The sequence below is a fragment of the Drosophila arizonae genome, chromosome X (assembly GCF_054131065.1).
Source record: "Drosophila arizonae isolate 15081-1271.41 chromosome X, UAZ_ARI_1.0, whole genome shotgun sequence".
Classification (NCBI taxonomy): Eukaryota; Metazoa; Arthropoda; class Insecta; order Diptera; family Drosophilidae; genus Drosophila; species Drosophila arizonae.
In genome coordinates, this window is record NC_142927.1 from 13,805,084 (window position 1) to 13,823,734 (window position 18,651).

Consider the following 18,651-nt stretch of genomic DNA (forward strand, 5'->3'; position numbering starts at 1 on the left):
CATTCCTCACATGACTCATTTCTCTAATACTAAGCTCTTATATAGATTACCATCTGACTTATACTCGCAACCACCTACTAAAATAGTGCCTTATACTCATTGACAACTCTACTCATACTTACTTAACTTATACCCATTGCCTAAGCGCTTCCCTTTCATTTAGCTTGTAGTCGCCACTCTTATACAGCCTACTTATACTCTTAATGATAGTCCCTTATGCTTGGAGGTTACTTCACTTCTCCCATGACTTATATTCACTCGCTCTAAGTTCTTATACAGATCTACATACTTAACTTATACTCATTGCCTAAGCCCCTCTTGCTCAACTAGATCCGCTCTTATACAGTTTACCTACCTAAACCCATCGAACTACTACTCACTTATACTCGTTGACTTCGCTGTCGTTGAAGCTGAAGAATGCGAGGAACATTCCGTCCGGCGAGAAGGCAAGGCTGCTCCGTTTACTCTCCAGCTCGGGCACATTCTCGTACGTCCAGTCGGGCACGCCGTTGTAGAAGATGCCCGCCGCGCCCGTCTGCGTGATGCGGCAGACGAGCTCGCCCTGCACCTTGGGCTTGTAGTAGATGTCGTTGTGGTGCACAAAGGCGATGGCCTGGTTGAGTGTGTAGGCCGCCTTGGCACCTTGGCCATTGCCATTGCTCGCGCCGCTGCCATTGGCGGAGCCGCCGTTGGTGGTGGCCGTCGGCTTGCCAGCACCGCCAGCTGCGGCGCCTGCGAGGCTGTTCAGGATGATGCTGCCACTGGGCAAGGGCGACTGTGTGGCTGCTGTTGGCGGCGGTGGTGGTGGAGGTGGTGGTGGATTGATGGGCGCCCAGACCACGTGCTGCAGGCGCGGCGCCTCCGCAATATTCTCCGTTGGTCCCAGTGGAAATGTGTTGGCGGTTTGCACCTCGTAGACATGATGTCTGGTAAAAGGCAGTTGGATTAGGCGAGCAGGGTCTCTTAGCGGGTCTATATAAAGCTTACCTTGAGCCCTCAGCATTGCTGTCCGATTGTAGCAGTACGTACTTCTGATCCGGTGCAACCAAAAAGGATTCCGCATTCAATTGACGCTGTGAAGGATGGAGAGAGAGAGAGAATGCTATAGACATAGGAGAGAGAGTGAGAGAGAGAGGGAGTGGGATACTCACAAATGTGGAATTGGTCATCAGAATGCGTGTGGTATAGTCCGTCATATTGAGTATGGATAAGCCGCCTGTCGGATCGCGATATATTAGCTCGTGATCTGAAATGAAATCTCTTTGAGCTGAGACTACCCACTGGCAAGTCTGCCATTCGCTACCCACCATTGCTCCAGGTGCCATTGAAGGGCTTCCACTGCAGGCTCTTGCTCAGAATATCGCTGGGCAGCATGCGGCGTCCGCGGATGCGCAGGCCCTCATCCTCCGGCGATAGCAGAAATATCGAGAATATTATCAAGCTGAAGACGGCGGCAATGACCAGCAGAGCTATGAAGATGCCGCGCCAATTGCGACGCTCCGGCGATATGGCTACCAATTCCTGGAAACAAATAAAAAGAAGAAAGGAATTTTTATTCAATATCTCATTAGATATTTAAAATTTTCAAAATATTATGTAAGCTTCTGTTTAAAGGGCAGTTGAATGTAATTTCATTTTGCACACTCTACTCATGTTATTTTTTTGCTCTTGTGTTGGGCTTGGGAGTGGCCCTAATGCCGTTGTGCTGCACCCAGCTCCGAGTATTACGAAGGTCAAAAAATTTCTCACAATTATTTTGTAGCTATTGAGATACTTTAATTAAGCAAATTGGATTCTTATTGGCTGAGGCTAGCTTAGGTGAAATGTCATCGAATGTAAGAGGTTATTAATCAAAAGTATTTTAATTGCATTGAGATTCGCATAGAAGGGCGATTGGGTGTTTAGGAGCGAAAAGCCAAATGCCGTATAAGACTGAAAATTAATTTAGTTACTGTTCTGGCTTCTTTACAGGGTATTCGTTAGTTGAAAAATGTAGCTTGATTAATAAGCGGCATATTAAATGTCATGAAAATCGCATAGAAGAGCGACGTAGCCTTTGGGGCTACAAGTAAAGGTCTTATAAAGTCAATAGAATATGGCATACTCTTTCAATTCGTTTACTGGGTATCGTTTGGTCAAGAAATCAAAGTTTGATTGATGAAAATATATTTTGAATATGAAAATCGCATAGAAGGGCTTATCAAGCTATGGCTCACGCTCTACAAATCAGAATTTCATTTGTTTTTCCCACTAAATTACAGATTACAGAGTATATCTGCGTCATGTACATATTTCGCGTGACGATTATAAATTTCATTGGAAACATCTAATTATTTTGTTCCATCTATTTGTTCCATCTATTCCGTTTTCCTGCTGCGCTTCGCCTTGGTGGACTTTAATATTTTTGATTGATTGCCCGAGAGAAGCCAAGGAGAATGTGGAAAGCGAAATGAAAAAATTGCTTTTATGTTATTTATTGGATTTTCATCCGCTTGTTCGTCTTCTTCTTATTCTTCTTCTCCATTTTAATAACTGAACATTCCTCGTCTTAATAAGAGTTTTTGTCCATTTGTAGTGCCAACATCGATTGAATTTTTAGACAATTTAGTGTGAGAGCTGAGTAGATTAGGCCAAAGGCGTAAATGAAAACTAGGAAAAATGTCACAATCGAGCATGTACTAACTGCATGATACTCGTCCAGAAATAGTTACTATAGTTCTATCAGTAGTGCAGCCGGACAGATGAACATAAATAAGAGACATAATAAGATTGTAATATATATGTTATATATCATGATCATCATCATTTCTAGTCGCCTTCAATTCTTCCACTGACAATCATAATGACCTATAGCCTATATAGCTATCTCACTCTGACTCATTCTCTTACTCTCACTCAGTGAGTTTTCCAACACTAGTACTAATAGATGTTGCTTTTCTAGCATTCAAAATAAATGACGAGAGTCTTATGCAATGCATCCTACCCGAAATATTATATATTAAGTGTATATATGGAGGTATGCTAAATTTAGAGCAAATATACCCATTTGGCACTCCATAAGCGCGCATCAAAACTAAAATCAAATTGCGAAACCAATTTGAAGGATAAATTTAGAAATGGCCAAAAAGAAAAAATTTTGTGGAGCTGGAGGCAATCGATGAGAGGCGAAAATGTTCGCGAATACAAAATGCATTTGCTCATGTGGAACCACTTTGTGTGGCTGTGTGTGCCTGTGTGTGTGTGTGATGGATGAGCAGGAGGAGGAGGCGGAGGAGGCGTGTCACGGGGTCGACTCGCAGTGCGAACAAGTGCTGCATGTGATGTGCCATTCCAGCGCTAAAGTCCTTGATGTGTGCCCTAATTGACAGGCGAATGCCAATGAAATTAAGGCTAAAATTTGCAAACATGCCCAGGAGCAGCAGCAGTAGCAGCAGTAGCTGAAACAACAACAACAACAACAACATCAAGACAACGAAGAAGAAGCACAACAACAATAAAACTATTTTAATGCATTTTGCATGTGGCTCGCAGGCGGCTTTGGGGCCTGCCCGACTGAAAACTTGCTCAAACTCGGAGCAGTCGAGCTTGGGGCCAGGCAATTTACATGCATATTTAGAGAGTCGGAAATTTCACAACAATTTTTCATCCGTTCGGCATTTTGCCCGAAAAGCGTGGCGCAACTAGAAGAGGAAGCAGCTACAGCGCCACTATTTGTACAAAATACCCTGTATTTGGGCGAATTTGGGTCAATAGCTGTTGGGGATGTAACAAACAGCTTGAGGCATCTATGAGTATAAACTAACTAGCTCTTTGTCTCTCCTCTCTCTCTCTCTATTCCTCGATCTCTCTCCATCTCCCTCTCTGCCTCTGTAGAACGAGCTCAACTGATATAGCTTAATATACCCATATGTTTAAACCCCTATGACTAGCAGTATCTTTAAGTTTTCGATAATTTACTATATGCTCTTATCGATTTATATCGATTTCTTTAGCATTCTATAAGCAAACCAATTTTCGCATGAGAGAGTCCATTTACTCTCAGAGTTTATATACTCTCTGAGTTCAGACTTCATATCATCACTTTACAGGGTATATCCCTTGTCGGTTATATTACTGTTGTGGGCGAAACTTATTTGCTTTTAACTCGTTTTTGCTTATGTTTTCTTTTGGAATTGAATTAAAAATTCATATGCACTTGCATCTGCCACTTGCCACCTGGGGGAGTTACGAGCTATTTGTGGATGCGTCAGTTAATAGGATTTCTTGCTGGCCGCAGAGAGAGAGAGAGAGAGAGAGAGAGAGAGAGAGAGAGAGAGAGAGACGGAGAGTGGGAGAGTAGGAACTGCTAATTGAAACTATTTGTTAGTTTCATTGGACTAAAAACGTGTCATGAAGCTACAAATGCAAACAAAAATGTTAATTAAAATCAAATAAAATTCAAAATAAATCTAAATGAAACAAATATTACAAAACAAGAGTATATATCTTATTCAAGTCTACAAGTAGGAAATATTCTTCGTTTAGTGATATTAAATAGCTAATCTTCTTCAGCTTCTACGCCAGCCCCAAAAATAAGAAAATCGGAAAATGGGAATCAGAATATTCCTATATACATATATAAGTCAGACAGTCGAACTAATTTTAGGTATTACTCTACTTAGAAAACTGAACATTCATTAGTCCCGGATTTCAAGTTACTCTCGGTTGAGTTTCTTGCGAAATAAACATTCGATAAGTAATCGATATTTCTTGAAGCAATCGAATTACTGCCGTCACTCAGCGCCACATAAAACTGTCCGCAGAGCGTCACATCTATCAACGCTCTGATGATTTTGGGCATTATAATGCTGTTTCATTTTACGACGGAACACCCTCTGAAAGGGGTCGAGCTCTCGTTTGAGTGCCATGGATGGATGTTCTCGCTTTTAAAGCAATTCTTTAGTATACAATAAAAAATGATATTTTTACTGCTGTCATTAAGCGCTGCAACAACTTCAATTGGCGTCCGGGTTGCTGGACGCTCCGGCACAAAAATGTCGTAAATTATGCAATTCGGTGATCAAATTTTTATTTTTTTTTTTGCTTCTGGCGTTTTTTTTTTTAGCACCTAAGTGCTTAAATTTTTTAGTGCTCGTATAACCCTTGCAACAGTTTACAAGCATGTTCCTGCCTCTGGTCGCCGCCAGAATGCAGAATTTGGTTTCTTTCTCTCTCTTTTATGAACCCATTTTGTTTAATATTGAATTTAGTTTGCCCTACAGCGTCAGATTGTCATCAAAAATGCGTTTAACAATTCATTAAAAGGCTCCCAATTTAAGTTCTCTTTGGCATATACAATACATAGGTAAATGGGTCGTACTGAACTATGTAAATATTCTGGTAAAATTTGAACAGATGAGCAAAATATGTTGATTAAATGATTGATTAAAGATTATATGTATAATGTTTAGCTAATATACATAGATCATTTTTTATGGTATACCGTTTGGTTATACATATTATATAAATATATATGTGTATATGTCTGAGCGAGCTCAGGAATATCAATTTCCATATTCAAGGACCTTTAGAGCCATGCTCTATAAGGAGTTCCCTGTGTTGTTGGACTTTTAGCATTAACTCGCACAGTTCTTGACATCTTATTCTATCTCCCGTTTCAGAATAGCTAAATTTGTCGCACTCTAGTGTGTCTAGTAGTGACAGTCCGAGTAGAGGCGTGTGAGAGCCCTGATGACGACTTGAGTTATGCCAACACTCCAACTCCAGCAATATGGTGCTATATGTTTTGAGTATTTACTTTACAATATCAGATCAAAGTGTATTCATGTATATCTACAGTCCTTATACTTAGAAGACGCTATAACAGTATAAGTTTGTCTGAGGACCAGAATTTTCGTTGCAGCAACCATACGGACGTTATATGCGGAGTCGTTATAGCCGGGCTCTACTGCATATGCTTCTCTCTCAGTCACTCAGTTTCTTATATGTATAAATTGTACTTGTATAAATTGTACCCTTCCTCCTTCTTTCCCTCTCTCTCTCTCTCTCTCTCTCTCTCTTTCTCTCTCTCTCTCTCTCTCTATCTTTATCTATCTCTTTCTAACTCACACTATAGTTGAGCGCAGCACAGCTTGATTGGCTTTCTTTGTAGAGTAAGATACTATGTATAAACTAGCGACCTCTGCATAGAATATTATATATATGCTTTTACCATATACACATGCATAAATCTTTTACTCTCTTCTCTCTCTCTCTCTTTCTCTCTCTCTCTCTCTCTCTCTCTTTTTTAGACAGTTTTCTCTAGAGAACTCGAAAGCAAACGCAGTTTGGCTTAGTCTACCAATCGAGAATATATATGTATGTATGCATATGCTATATTGTCTGTTCATACACATATGTATATATAGCTGTGCCTCTCTCTCTCCAGATGACAGTTTGTTTCAGTTATTTCCTAGTCCCGCACTTTTCACTAGACACCTGTAAAAAATGATTTTCTTTTTTCGCTATGAGAAGCGTGAAATATAGTTTTATGAGTTCTGTTGAAAAAAGTAAACATAAAATGAATATTGAAATATTTGTCCCTGTCACGAATCGCATTCATGAAATATTTCTGTTTGCCAAAGTTGCGTTTGCTTTGTAACAGACAAATGACGAATCATTTTGGCATTGTTTGAAATTCGATAGTAAAAAAAAAAAAGAAAAAGAAAAGCTCAAATGCTGCTTGCGAGGCTCCACAATTGCCACTCAATCAATGCGAATGCGAAATATGGCTATCTAAGCAGACGAGCTGCCATGGCACCTGCATAAATATCCGTAACAAAGCTCATGGCCATTGGATAAATGCATGGACCTGGCTCATGTGTGTGTGTGTGTGGGTGCGGCACACTCGACTGGCTCATACCAGTCATGTATCTCGCTCAAGTGCTCAACAGAGAGTCGAAGCGCAGTTCACAAAGGATTCTTGTGCATTGGTGCAGCAGCAGCAGGAGCAGGAGCAGGAGCAGGTGCAGGAGCAGGAGCAGGTGCAGGAGCAGGTGCAGCAGGAAACCGCATAAAAGCAGCGATTGCATTTTATAACTGACTGTGGTGGCTGTGACTGCCTGGTTCTGTCTCTGTCTCTGTCTCTGTCTCTGTCTCTGTCTCTGTCTCTGTCTCTGTCTCTGTCCCTGTCTCTGTCTCTGTCCCTGCCCTGACTCCGATTCAGATTCAGATTCTGGTTTTGCATGCTGCTGACCGTTTGGCATTCCATGTATGGAATTTTATGCCTGATACCTACACTGCACTGAGAGAAACTATTGCATAATAATATCAAAGAGAACTCATGCGAGAGGAATGAATAAATTACGGAAATTATGAAAATAAACCTGAAGAGGAATAATAAATATTTCCATGTATACATATATGTAAAAAATATGTATATATAAATATACAATGCCATAACATCCATGAAATTATGAAAATCCAATTGAATACGAATCCGTTTGGGATTCAATTGCGAAATTGCATATGTGATAGCAAGTGCATGCACTGAGAGAAACTGGTTAAGAGAAGAGAGAGAAATCGGTTATCAGAGGGGAAAGAATCTTTATTTATAAGAAAAGATAAATTCTTCTCATAGATAAGAAAGGGCGTTGCCAATTCAGCTTAGTTATCAATCTTGTTAGCTAGGTCTTAATCTATATTTAATTATTTGTCCAGGTTATAAGAGACTTGCATGAAATTGAACTTAATCATATACAGGACAGAGATAGGCACGATACGTCGTACAGGCTCGAGACGACCATTTGAGAGATATCATTTTCAAAAAGTGATGTCGACCAAATCTTCTTGGACCAAATATGAGAAAATATGTAAATTGTAATTTTCTTTGATGAAAAAAAAAAAGAAATAAAAATTATATATATATATATGGTTCGTCGAGCATGGGCATGAATCTTCTCGAATTGGTGAGACAGTCGAATTGGACTATGCTTCTATCTTCTCTATAAGAGCTGTGTTCTAGATCTGGAACATATGGATAACTTTGAAGTTTCAAGCCTCATCGATTAAAATCGATATTTACATTCAGTTAAAGGTTAGCTCAAGTCTAACTAAAACCACAATAGAATCTCTAATGGCAGCTAACATCTACCAGAGCCTATATAACTTGTAAGTGAATCTCTTCTTTGGACAGCATACATTCCCCCCCCCCCCTTCCCTTTTTTCTACTCCTTTCCCTTCCTTCCACCTTTCTGAAATAGTTCAGCTCTAAACTGGAATGCTTCTAATAGACTCTGGTCTCACGTTGTCCCCCTGGATGCTGCCTCACTCGTTCTTTGCTAAAGGTATTTGGAGTGGACATTGTTTGCAGTGTTGGAAAGTGCTCGCAACAATGTTGAAAGCTGTGGCCGCTGGCGTATATGCAATTATGGCAAATAGTTGGCAGCAGCAGCCTCAATGCAGGACATGAGCCAAAGGACCCTCAGCATCAGGCGATTCAAGTTCAACAAAAATTGGAACATTATGTGCAGGACGAGGGATGTGTCTCGGTGTGCTGAGCATGTGAGGGCTTAAGAGAGAGAGAGAGAGAGAGAGAGAGATAGAGATAGATGCAACAATGTTGCTGCTTTTGTAGCTCTCGGCACCTTTCCTAGGTTTGTTGTTGTTCCTTCAAGTATGCCACACACACACACAAAGAGACCCACACCCACACCCACACCCATACACACACACACACACACATCCACACCCCTTTGCTGTACTTGAAAACAATTGTGAAAGTAGCGCGCACAAATGTTGCATTTGGTCTTTAATTCTAAAGCATTTAATTGGATTTTGCCACTTTCGAGCAGGCACAATGGGTCGAGCTGCTGTTGCTGCTGCTCCTGCTGCTCCTGCTGCTGCTCCTGCTGATGACTGTTGCCCCACTGTTGTTCACTCTACCATGTTGACTGTTGACTGTGTGTGTGCGATAAGTTTTTCTCATAATTCAATTGTCCGCACACAAGCTCATATCGTGTGGCGCCCAGTTATAAACGATACTTCAGCTTCATTTTCAAACACAACTCAATTTCGCAATTGAGTGCTCTAGTGGGCACGATGCACGACTTGTATATACCCTGACCTAGAAGCCTAGCTGTTGCTGTTTTTGAGCTAAGGCTGTAAACAAGTGCATATATCTATGTATATGATTTATATGTATGGGCGCAGGCTGCTCACAGTCCTCTCCACAGCTCTCTCAGTGCGGCTCATTTGCTATTAAATATCTGGGATTCTGGATGTGCGATTTTAGTGAAATTTACAGAGCATGAATAAGATATCTAAGTGTGAGTATATACTTAAATTGAAGACTTTGCTGAGCATAGAGAAACGGAAATATTCGTAAATATTCGTATGTATAGAAAGTGTAAAATATTAGTAGTTCTTAATTGATGACCTTCACTAAGTGTAGAAAAATATTCGAAGTCTTATTGTGGAAAATCTAAAATATTTATAATTTTTAATTGTTGTCTTTACTAAGTATAGAAAATCGGATATTCTTTGTATTCATGAAGCGAACATAGAAAACTAGCTTGGGAAACTGAAACTCGTTTAAGGACAAGCAAATGCAATCAAAGGTTGATTCAAAAGTTTCTTTGATTGCGAATTAAATTCCGAATAATTAGACGGCAGTAAATATATTTTGTTGTAACAATATTAGTTTCAGTTTGATTGGAGCCAAGGTTCAGGCCATGACTCGAACGAATGCTAATTGAGTTTGCTTTGCTGCTCTGCTCATGATTGAGCAGAGAGTTTGGCGTGTGCTCTGTGGGCAGGAGGCGAAGGCTTAAATGCTTTGGCCATTTATATTTAATTAATAGAATCTAATCTTGATTGTTTTTGCCATCTAATGCGAACGATGTACGAATTGAATTGCAAATGAAGTTGAAATGCTTCTGACATGCAATTGACGCTATAAAATGTAAAGGAAACCGCCTCTTTTTTTTTCTCTTTCTGTTTTCCAGCTCAATGGCAATGCAAATGCCAAATGCGGTTGCAATCGATAAACAGCAGCCAGAGGAGAAGACATACAGAGAGAGAGAGAGAGAGGGGGAGGGAGACAAATAGAGATAGGAAGAGACAGATAGAGCCAGGGAGTGCTATGCCAAAGCCATTATTAAGAACTTCAGCAGCAGCAGCAGCAGCAGTTGCAGTTGCAGCAGCAACAACAACAACAGCAACAGCAACTACTGCATTTAATGAGCTGTAAACGCATTCACAAAGCTCCACGCTTGTCGCTTGGCACCTGGCCAGCTACAACAATATCAACAATAACAACAATAAGTGGAGGAAGAAAAACTGCGCCAGCTTCAACCGCAAATTGCGTTCATTACGTGTATAAATTGTGCTCTTTATTATACCCTGCACTCGTTGGCAGTGTATTCAGTTGGGTATGATGCTTCGAGTGGGGAAGTAAGTGGAGGTGGTTCGATTCCATTTAGTAGCTCATATATTATACAATAGTAACTCTAATATAGATATGAGAACGAGAAGCTGATTCAGTCTAGTTATGTTTGTCTGATCGTCCGTCTGAATTCTCAATCTGCTTATCTGACTATCAAAGTCTTTGCTGCTGCATCTGCCTATGCTTATCTGACATTTTGTCTGTTGAACTGTCTGTTAATATGCTTGTCAATCTGCATGTTATTCTGTCTATCAATCTGTCTGTCATACTGCCTGTCTAACTATCGATCTGTTTGCCAATATGTCTGCCAGTTTGTCTGTCGATCTATCTGTAAATCTATCTGGCAAATCTGTCTGTCATTCTGTCTGTTAATGTGTCCAACAGTTTGCTAATCTGTATACCTATTGATCTTACTACAATATCTGTCAATCTGACTGTTGATATTTCTATTTATCTGCTTAACTTTCTGTTAAAAGTGACTGTCAAACTGTCTATGTGTCTGTCAATATGTCTATCAGTCTGCTTATTCTATTGTCCAGTCTATCTATTATTATTATTCTATCTATCAATCTGTCTGTCTACCCGTCTGTCAATCTGTCTGCCAACCTATCTGTCAATCTGTCCATCGGTCTGTCAAGCTGTCTATCCATCTGTCTATCAATCTGTTTGTCAATCTGTCTCTCCGTCTGTCAAGCAGTTAGCCACCTAGACTGTCAATCCGCTTATCAGTCTGTCTATTCATCTGCCAATCTGCCTGTCAATCTGCCCATAAGTCTGTCTATGTGTCTGCTTATCTGTTGATTAATTTATTTATCGAACTGTCTATCAATTTGTCTATTAATCTGATTGTCAATCTGTCTGTCAATCTCTGTTTCAATCTCTCTGCTAATCTGTCAATCTGTCTGCCAATATCTGTATCAGTTTGTCTGTCAGTCTGTCAATCTATCAGCCAATCTGACTGTCAATCTAACTATCAGTCTGTCTATCCGCGTGTCAATATGTCTGCCAATCTATCTGTCAATCTGGCTGTCTATCAGTCTGTCAATCTGTTTACCAAACTGATTGTCAATCTGCCTGTCAAACTGATTGTCAATCTGCCTAGTTGTCTGTCAATCTACTGTACAATTAAACAGCCAATCTGACTGTCAAACTGCCCAACTGCCTGTCTATCAGTCAGTCTATCTCTGTATATCCGCTTTGTGAATCTATTCACCTTCCTCAACAGGACACTACACAGGGTATGTCCTAGTCATGCACTCCCTACCAAAACACTCTAACTTGTTGTTGTTTTGTCATGGCAATTGTCACACCTTTTATTGCCCAAGTCGCATTAATGGCTAATGAAGGCAGCAACAACAACAACAATGGCCGTCATGGTCACAATGGTCATAATAAGTGAACAATTCACAATTGTTGTCACTAAGCGCTGACTTCTCGAGTATGTGTGTGTGTGAGAGAGAGAAAGAGAGAGAGAGAGAGAGTGTGTGTGTGTGTGTGTGAAAATTTATGATGTGTCCGCAGCAGCAAAAGCATTTTGGCCATGTTCTGCGTGTCTGAGGCTCACAATTCGGTGGCTCACACTGTTGGCCAAGCTGGCACAGACGCACACACACACACACACACACACACACTAAAACTTATACACACACCTATGTAGCACCAGCACAAGGCAATTAATTTCGTTTTATTTTTGGGCCGTAATTTCTTGGAATGAGCTAAGCTGGCTCCATTGCCATGATGATATACACATATATATGTATGTATATACATATATATATATATATATATATATGTATATATGTATATGTGTGCATGTGTATATATGTATTATATTTAATTGGAATTGCCAGCAAGTTAAATGAAATATTGTCAATTGACAGGCAAAACCAGCTCCTTCTTCTTCTTTCTCCCTCTTCACACACATACATACATATAAATGTGTATGTATAGGTGCATTTAGCAGTTGAAATAACAATTGGGATATGCTCGATATTTCTCATTATTGAAAATAATTATTAGAAAATAATCTAGCAAATGGCGTATAATTAATTTGCTAAATTTTACTATCGATATAACGATACACATATACATATATTTATATTTATGTGTGTGAATATTTACCAAATTTTATGAAGCAATTTCTTAGCTTTCCCCTACTATGATTGGTTTCACAGCTTTGTTTTTGCTTGCTAAAATTCCAATTTAATTTTGATTCATGCGTTTATAGTGTAGATAGTTTTGCATGTTTGGATTATATATATATAGAATTCCCGTTAAATTTGTTAGTTTTGAACTTCCATAAGTAACGGGAAACTTTTGGTTCAGGGGAATTTCATTTGATTGATGTAAAACAAATATTAGCTAATTAGGTGAAAATAATTTCAATCGAAATTTTGGCTAGAAGAAGAGTAAGAGAAAGAAGTAATTGCTGTATAATAATAAAAATCGATAGCTTGATACCCTATGGAAATCGAAATTCAACAGTCTCTACTTTACTAGGCTTATAAGCATGGTGTTCTCTGATCTCGCCTTTGCTAGAGACCTAACCTAAGAAATGTTCATTTGATTTTTGAATCGAACTATCGATCATTGAACTTGATCAAGGAGAAGAGATATCAATTATTTATTTTACATATATATATTTTTTTTTTCATATTTTAAATATATTTTTTTATTATTAAATTTTCAGATAATTGAATTTTTGCCCATATCCCATTAAAATCCATTTTATATATACATAAAGGTCAGTCCACAATTGGCATTTTTTCCGTGAAGCTAACCTGTTATTAGATTAATTGTGTGGGGCATGGCTCCACTTTATCAATTGCGCAGTGAAAAACTTTACAATTCGGTTAAAAAATTTGTATAAATTATATTTTCAGAGATTTTTTTTTTTTTTTTTTTTTTTTTTGCAGGGCTCCAAACAAAATTGGATTGTTAACAAAGTGCTTACATGTGTTTCGCTTTTTTGTTAGCTTTTTTTTTTTTTGTTTTTTTGTTGTTTATAAATGTGGTCTGTGGCAGAGGCGCAGGCAAAGTGGGCGTGTGCGAGCCATAAAGCAAACAAATGACAAGGGTCAACGGGAAATGGCCCTCGAGCGACATTTGCAGTCAAACAATTTGCAATATTGATGATGGAGACAACGTACAGCAATGACAGACAGAGAGCGAGAGAGACAGGGAGAGAGGGAGAGCGACAGGGTGAGCTTGAATGGATTTTGAAACAGAGTTTGCCATAGGCACACACAACTTATGACATTATGATGAGCTCTGGTCCCCAATCATTTATAACGCCCCTCCAGATCCATTGTGTTTGCACTAGACGCGTGCCAGTGTTGGGTAATTATTAATGAAATGAAATGAAAAGCGCTAACTGGTTAGCCAATGACTGTTCGTGCGGTCAACTCGAGTTGGCTCGCAACTATCGCCGCTGGCCAAGGCTTTTTAGCTTTTCCTTTCGCTTAACGGCATTCCGTTTGTCTTTCTGCATTGGCAAATTGATGGCTCACTTATTTTTATTTATAGGCTCAGCTTGAGCTTAGTCTTAGCTCATCTGTTCGGTCGACGTTGTTTCAGTCCACTGCACAATGCACTGTTCGCAGTTCACTTTAGGACACTTCAGGTCAGATTAACGAGCTGCTGGATATCTAACTATCTATGTATATAAATTGTTTGCTTTCAGTTCTTGTTTCTCAATCCCCCCAAAAAAATCAAGGCTTTATATAATAAAATGTCTGTGTTGTCTGTGTAGCTAGCTCAAGAGCTTTTAGCTTCTATTATCATCCGATTTCGTTTTCGATTGCGCCTTGTTGCTCTTGTTCAGCGTGAATCATTTGGGAATTTCAAGGTTGCAGTGTTGGTAAACAGCGCAAAAGCGAGTGAGAGTAACGTTACACTGTGTGTGCTAAGGCAATACACACTATTGTAAATCTAGAGAGCGAGAAAATCAATTACTATATACATTTATTTCTATATGCATCTATTTATATATACTCAACTTATATGTATTGTATATTGTATATCACTCAACTATTCCCTTACGCTGCGCTATCAAGCTGTCGTATATGATGTCATACGAGTTTTGTTTGCAGAATCTGATACGTACATTTATTATATAACTAGCCCATTAATATAAGGCTTCCGATTTAATTAAAACTTGTCTCGGCAGTTACTCATATATTGCATGTAGCTCTTCTAGCAGCCTTTAATGAATCTCTCTAAACTAAAAGGAGCTTGAGAAATAATTGTATGAGCCCATGAATCAATTAACATATTTTTGCAGATTCTTAGAACTTAGAGATAATTTGATAACTGTATATGGTAAAAGCGTTTATCGATAACAATGAAAACAAGATTAGTTACCGATTTGTATCGAAATCGATATGCGTGTGATATACAGGGACAACATAGCAACAAAATTGGTAATAATACAAACATTTACTCTAGTAATTATAATAAATAATTATCATCAAATTCAACTGGAATTATTTTTAGCAAACTCTGACAAATAAGGCCCCAATCTAAGCAACAATAATCCAAATAAACTGCAATATGTAAATATATATTCAATATTGCAAAACTAAATAATTCGCCAGCTTTAAATTTTTTAGTAATACAAATTTTAAGGGCTTTCGCTCGAATGACTTTCAATTTGAATTTGACCAAAAGCCGAATTCAAATTGTTGGCCGATTTTGATCTCCGGCTTAGTTGCCATAGCCGGATGATGGCTGCCACGCCCACGCCCACGCCCACGCCTACGCCCCGGCAATGACATGGCACTGCTGAGTGAAGGTCAGCTGCGCTGCTGCGCTGCTCTGCGCATCTCTGGGCTGCTCTGAAGTTGGCACAAATTGCGATTCAACGCATAATTATGATAATTAAAAGGAAATCAGTGCAGTTGCTGGAAGTGTTCTCGGCGCTGCGCTTCCGGCGCTCAGCAACTTTTCCACAAAGTTTCATTCCAGCAAGTCAAAAATGAGTTTCAAGTTTTCCTTCACATCTCTACAGGCCGCCCCGCCCCGCCCCACTCCGGCCCGCCCGGCCGCACTCATTCGCTCTGCTGACAGGAATGATGACAGACATGGCTGATGGCAGCGGATGTGGGCGTGGCTGGGGCGATGATAACATTGTGAATGGGATGCGTAGCAATTCGCAATTACCTTTCTGGGCTGACAAATTAAATTTAATTTCGAGCATTATAAAAAAGAATTATGAGAGTCGTAAAACATTTTTGACAGCACGGCTCAATTATTTGCCACCGAGCCAAGCCTCGGCCAAGAAAAGCCCGGCCCAGTCCAGCCCAGCCCAGGAGGGCCGAGCCAGGCTCTATAAATTTTATTTCTATTTTATTTATTTATTTATTTCCGTACTTGTGCGTGTGCTCCACGTCAGCCAAACAGCTTTTCAAAGGTAATAAAATGCGAGCACCAGCAGTGGCTGCAGGGAGGGGGGGGGGGGGTTGGTTCTGATGAGCTGGAGTTTGCCTTATTTATGGGCCAAAAGATTTGCACTGAACTTTTGCAAACGCCTGCGACGTAGCAACGTCTCCTTAACTCCGGCAACGGCCACGGCGACGGCGACGGCGTCGAAGCGGACAGCCTCTGCTCTTGATAGCACCGCTCGAGGCCAAGGGACAGCCGGCAGCCTGCCGAATGGCAGGAGGCGTTGCCCAATCGATATGGCGAATGGAGTTTATTTATGGCACGCACATAATGAAATGCCAATCGAAAGTTGTTACGCCTTCAGCCAGTTTATAATTTGCATTTATAAACTCAAAATCTGCGCAATCTGTGCTCGCTCTCCGACCATTTATACCCATTACGGTCTGGCGCTGTATCAAAAGGGTATGCCCATTGCGAAGTCAATCAAAATAATGGTCCATGTGGCGCTGCTTGAATACCCTTTCGGATAGGATGGAAACAGCAAAGCCAGGCTCCTGCTCCTGCTCCTGCGCCCTGCTCTATCCTACTCTACTATGCTCTACCCCACTCTACCCAACTCCGTATGCATATTTTTGGCCTTGTCTATGCTAGGCTTATAGATATTTGCAATTCATATCTCAGATCAAAGAATATGTAGCTTTAACATAATTTATTTAGTTTGATAGTCTAATATTCATTTAAGGAACTTTAGCCATCGATTAAAAAAATCTTAAGGTAAAGTTACGAACTATGAAATGGTCGGGTTACTAATAGAAAAGTTTCGAGTGAAATATGAAGATGTAGTTCGAGTTTATATGCTGGAGGCTGGTACAATATAGTAATTTATATTAGTTGACTTGGAATCTAGTTTGTATACTGAAAGCCCGCAGACTAGGGCCCATATACTAATATATATAGTCGAGTCTATTCTGGATGTTCATACACTAGAAATTCGTACAAACGAAATTCGTATACTGGGAATTCATATACTGGAAAAATATATACAGAAAAAATATATATGCACATATATTGGGGTCTATTACTAAAAGTCTATATGTTGGAAATTCGAATTCTGAGAATTGGCCTAATGGAAAAATATATGCTGACAATTCAAATACGGTTAGCTTCATATATTGGGGGTTTGTATATATTGGTCAATATGATAGGAGTCCATAGAATGAGATTCTATATGCTTGCAATTCATATAATGGGAGTCTATATACTGAAAGTCGATATACTAAGAGTTCATGTCCTGAGAATCTATATACTGGGAGTTTGTATACTAGGAACTCATATACTAGAAACATATAAACTCAGTATGGTCTATGGTATAGCCTATATAAGTCATATACTGGCAATTCATATACTAGAAACATATATATTGAGAATTCGAACGCTGAATGTGTGGGAGTGTGTTTATAAGAAATTCTTGAATACTGGTATTAAATATATCCAGAGTAAGTATTCTGAGGGTCTGTTATATGCTGGCATCGTATTTCTGGGAAATGTTATTCATCAATCTGGAGTAACTAATCCAATTTACAGAAACTTTGTAATCTATAATCGGAGAGCAGAGAATACGCAAAGATTACCAGCCAAAGAATTTTCAGCTAATTTTTGGTCAATGGCCCAAACATACCCAAAGTGTCATATACCCTATTGGCCCGATTTGGGCTCACTTTTATTTATGAATTTTGCAAATGAGCTGCGACAACATAAAACGAGGAGCAACAGAGCTCAAAGACAAAGCCAGAGACAAAGAGAAAGACAAAGACAAAGGCAAAGGCAAAGACAAACACACAAAATTACATTTTCCTATTTGTAATTTTATGCGTTGTTGCTATAGTTGAGACGTGGACGTGGATGTGGTCGTGCCACTGAAGGGGGCGTTCATATGAAAGCGCTAAGGGGTTGTCGGCCGTTGGCTGTCGGCTGTTGGCTGTTGGCTGTTAGCTGGCATAAAGTATGTTGCCCGTTTGGCAGTTATTTTTGGGCCACTTGTTTATCTACGGCTCATAAAAGCAATTAAATGAGCCTAGGAAAAGGACTTCGCTTAATCCTTTTTGCCTATTTTTTTATATGTACATTTTCCTTGGCAGCTACAAAGGATACGCCCAGACAAAAGACATTTGCATACTTAATTAACTTGCTGCAAATATTGAGGCGCCTTAGAGCAAAGACTTTATCGTCATTACAATACATACTAAACTCGATGACTGATTGTCATTGTATTGAATATATACATAAGCATAAACATACATTTATATCTGTATATAGGCATTTAACCTTAGCTGAAAGTCAAGCTCAAATTCTGGCCTGAGTGGTTCGTAACGCCCACAAGTGTGTCTAATGTCATCATAAAAGTAATTTGAAAGTTTTCTTTGGATACAATTTACATGCACTTAAAAAATGAATGACATAAATGAACATTGTATTAGATTAGTTAGTCTAATCGGATTATCATATTATCACATTATCATACTCAAGCGTTGTTAAATTTCAAAGAGAGTTTTTCGGTACGGATGAACAAGAAAATGAAACTTTAAAGTGAGGCAAATTTATAGAAGATGACGCCGAAATGCCCTGGTAGACGTGAGGTGCATAGGCATATGGCTTAAGTGAACTATATAATATACTTGTTAGAATTATAGTAGAGCTATTTAGAAATTTGTAAATTATTTAAAATAAAACTGAGGTTTTTGCTATAGAATGCGAAGTAGTAGATAGCAACAATAGTAGAAGTAGTAGAAATAGTAGTATATATAGCAGTATATAACAGAAACTGTAGTAAGAATAAAAGTAGAATG

General features: G+C 39.3%; 1 protein-coding gene across 3 annotated transcripts in view; it reads right to left on the reverse strand.

The window, feature by feature from the left end:
- LOC108618367 (inactive dipeptidyl peptidase 10) overlaps nt 1–18,651 on the reverse strand; it is a 173,435-nt gene that overhangs the window by 7,886 nt on the left and 146,898 nt on the right. For all 3 annotated transcript variants that reach the window (XM_089473106.1, XM_089473105.1, XM_018014347.2), the window contains 4 exons: nt 1,308–1,521; nt 1,152–1,246; nt 988–1,073; nt 381–926 (listed from right to left, as the gene is read on the reverse strand). In XM_089473106.1, the coding sequence (XP_089329232.1) occupies nt 381–926; nt 988–1,073; nt 1,152–1,246; nt 1,308–1,521 (941 nt within the window). The remainder of the gene's footprint in view (nt 1–380; nt 927–987; nt 1,074–1,151; nt 1,247–1,307; nt 1,522–18,651) is intronic.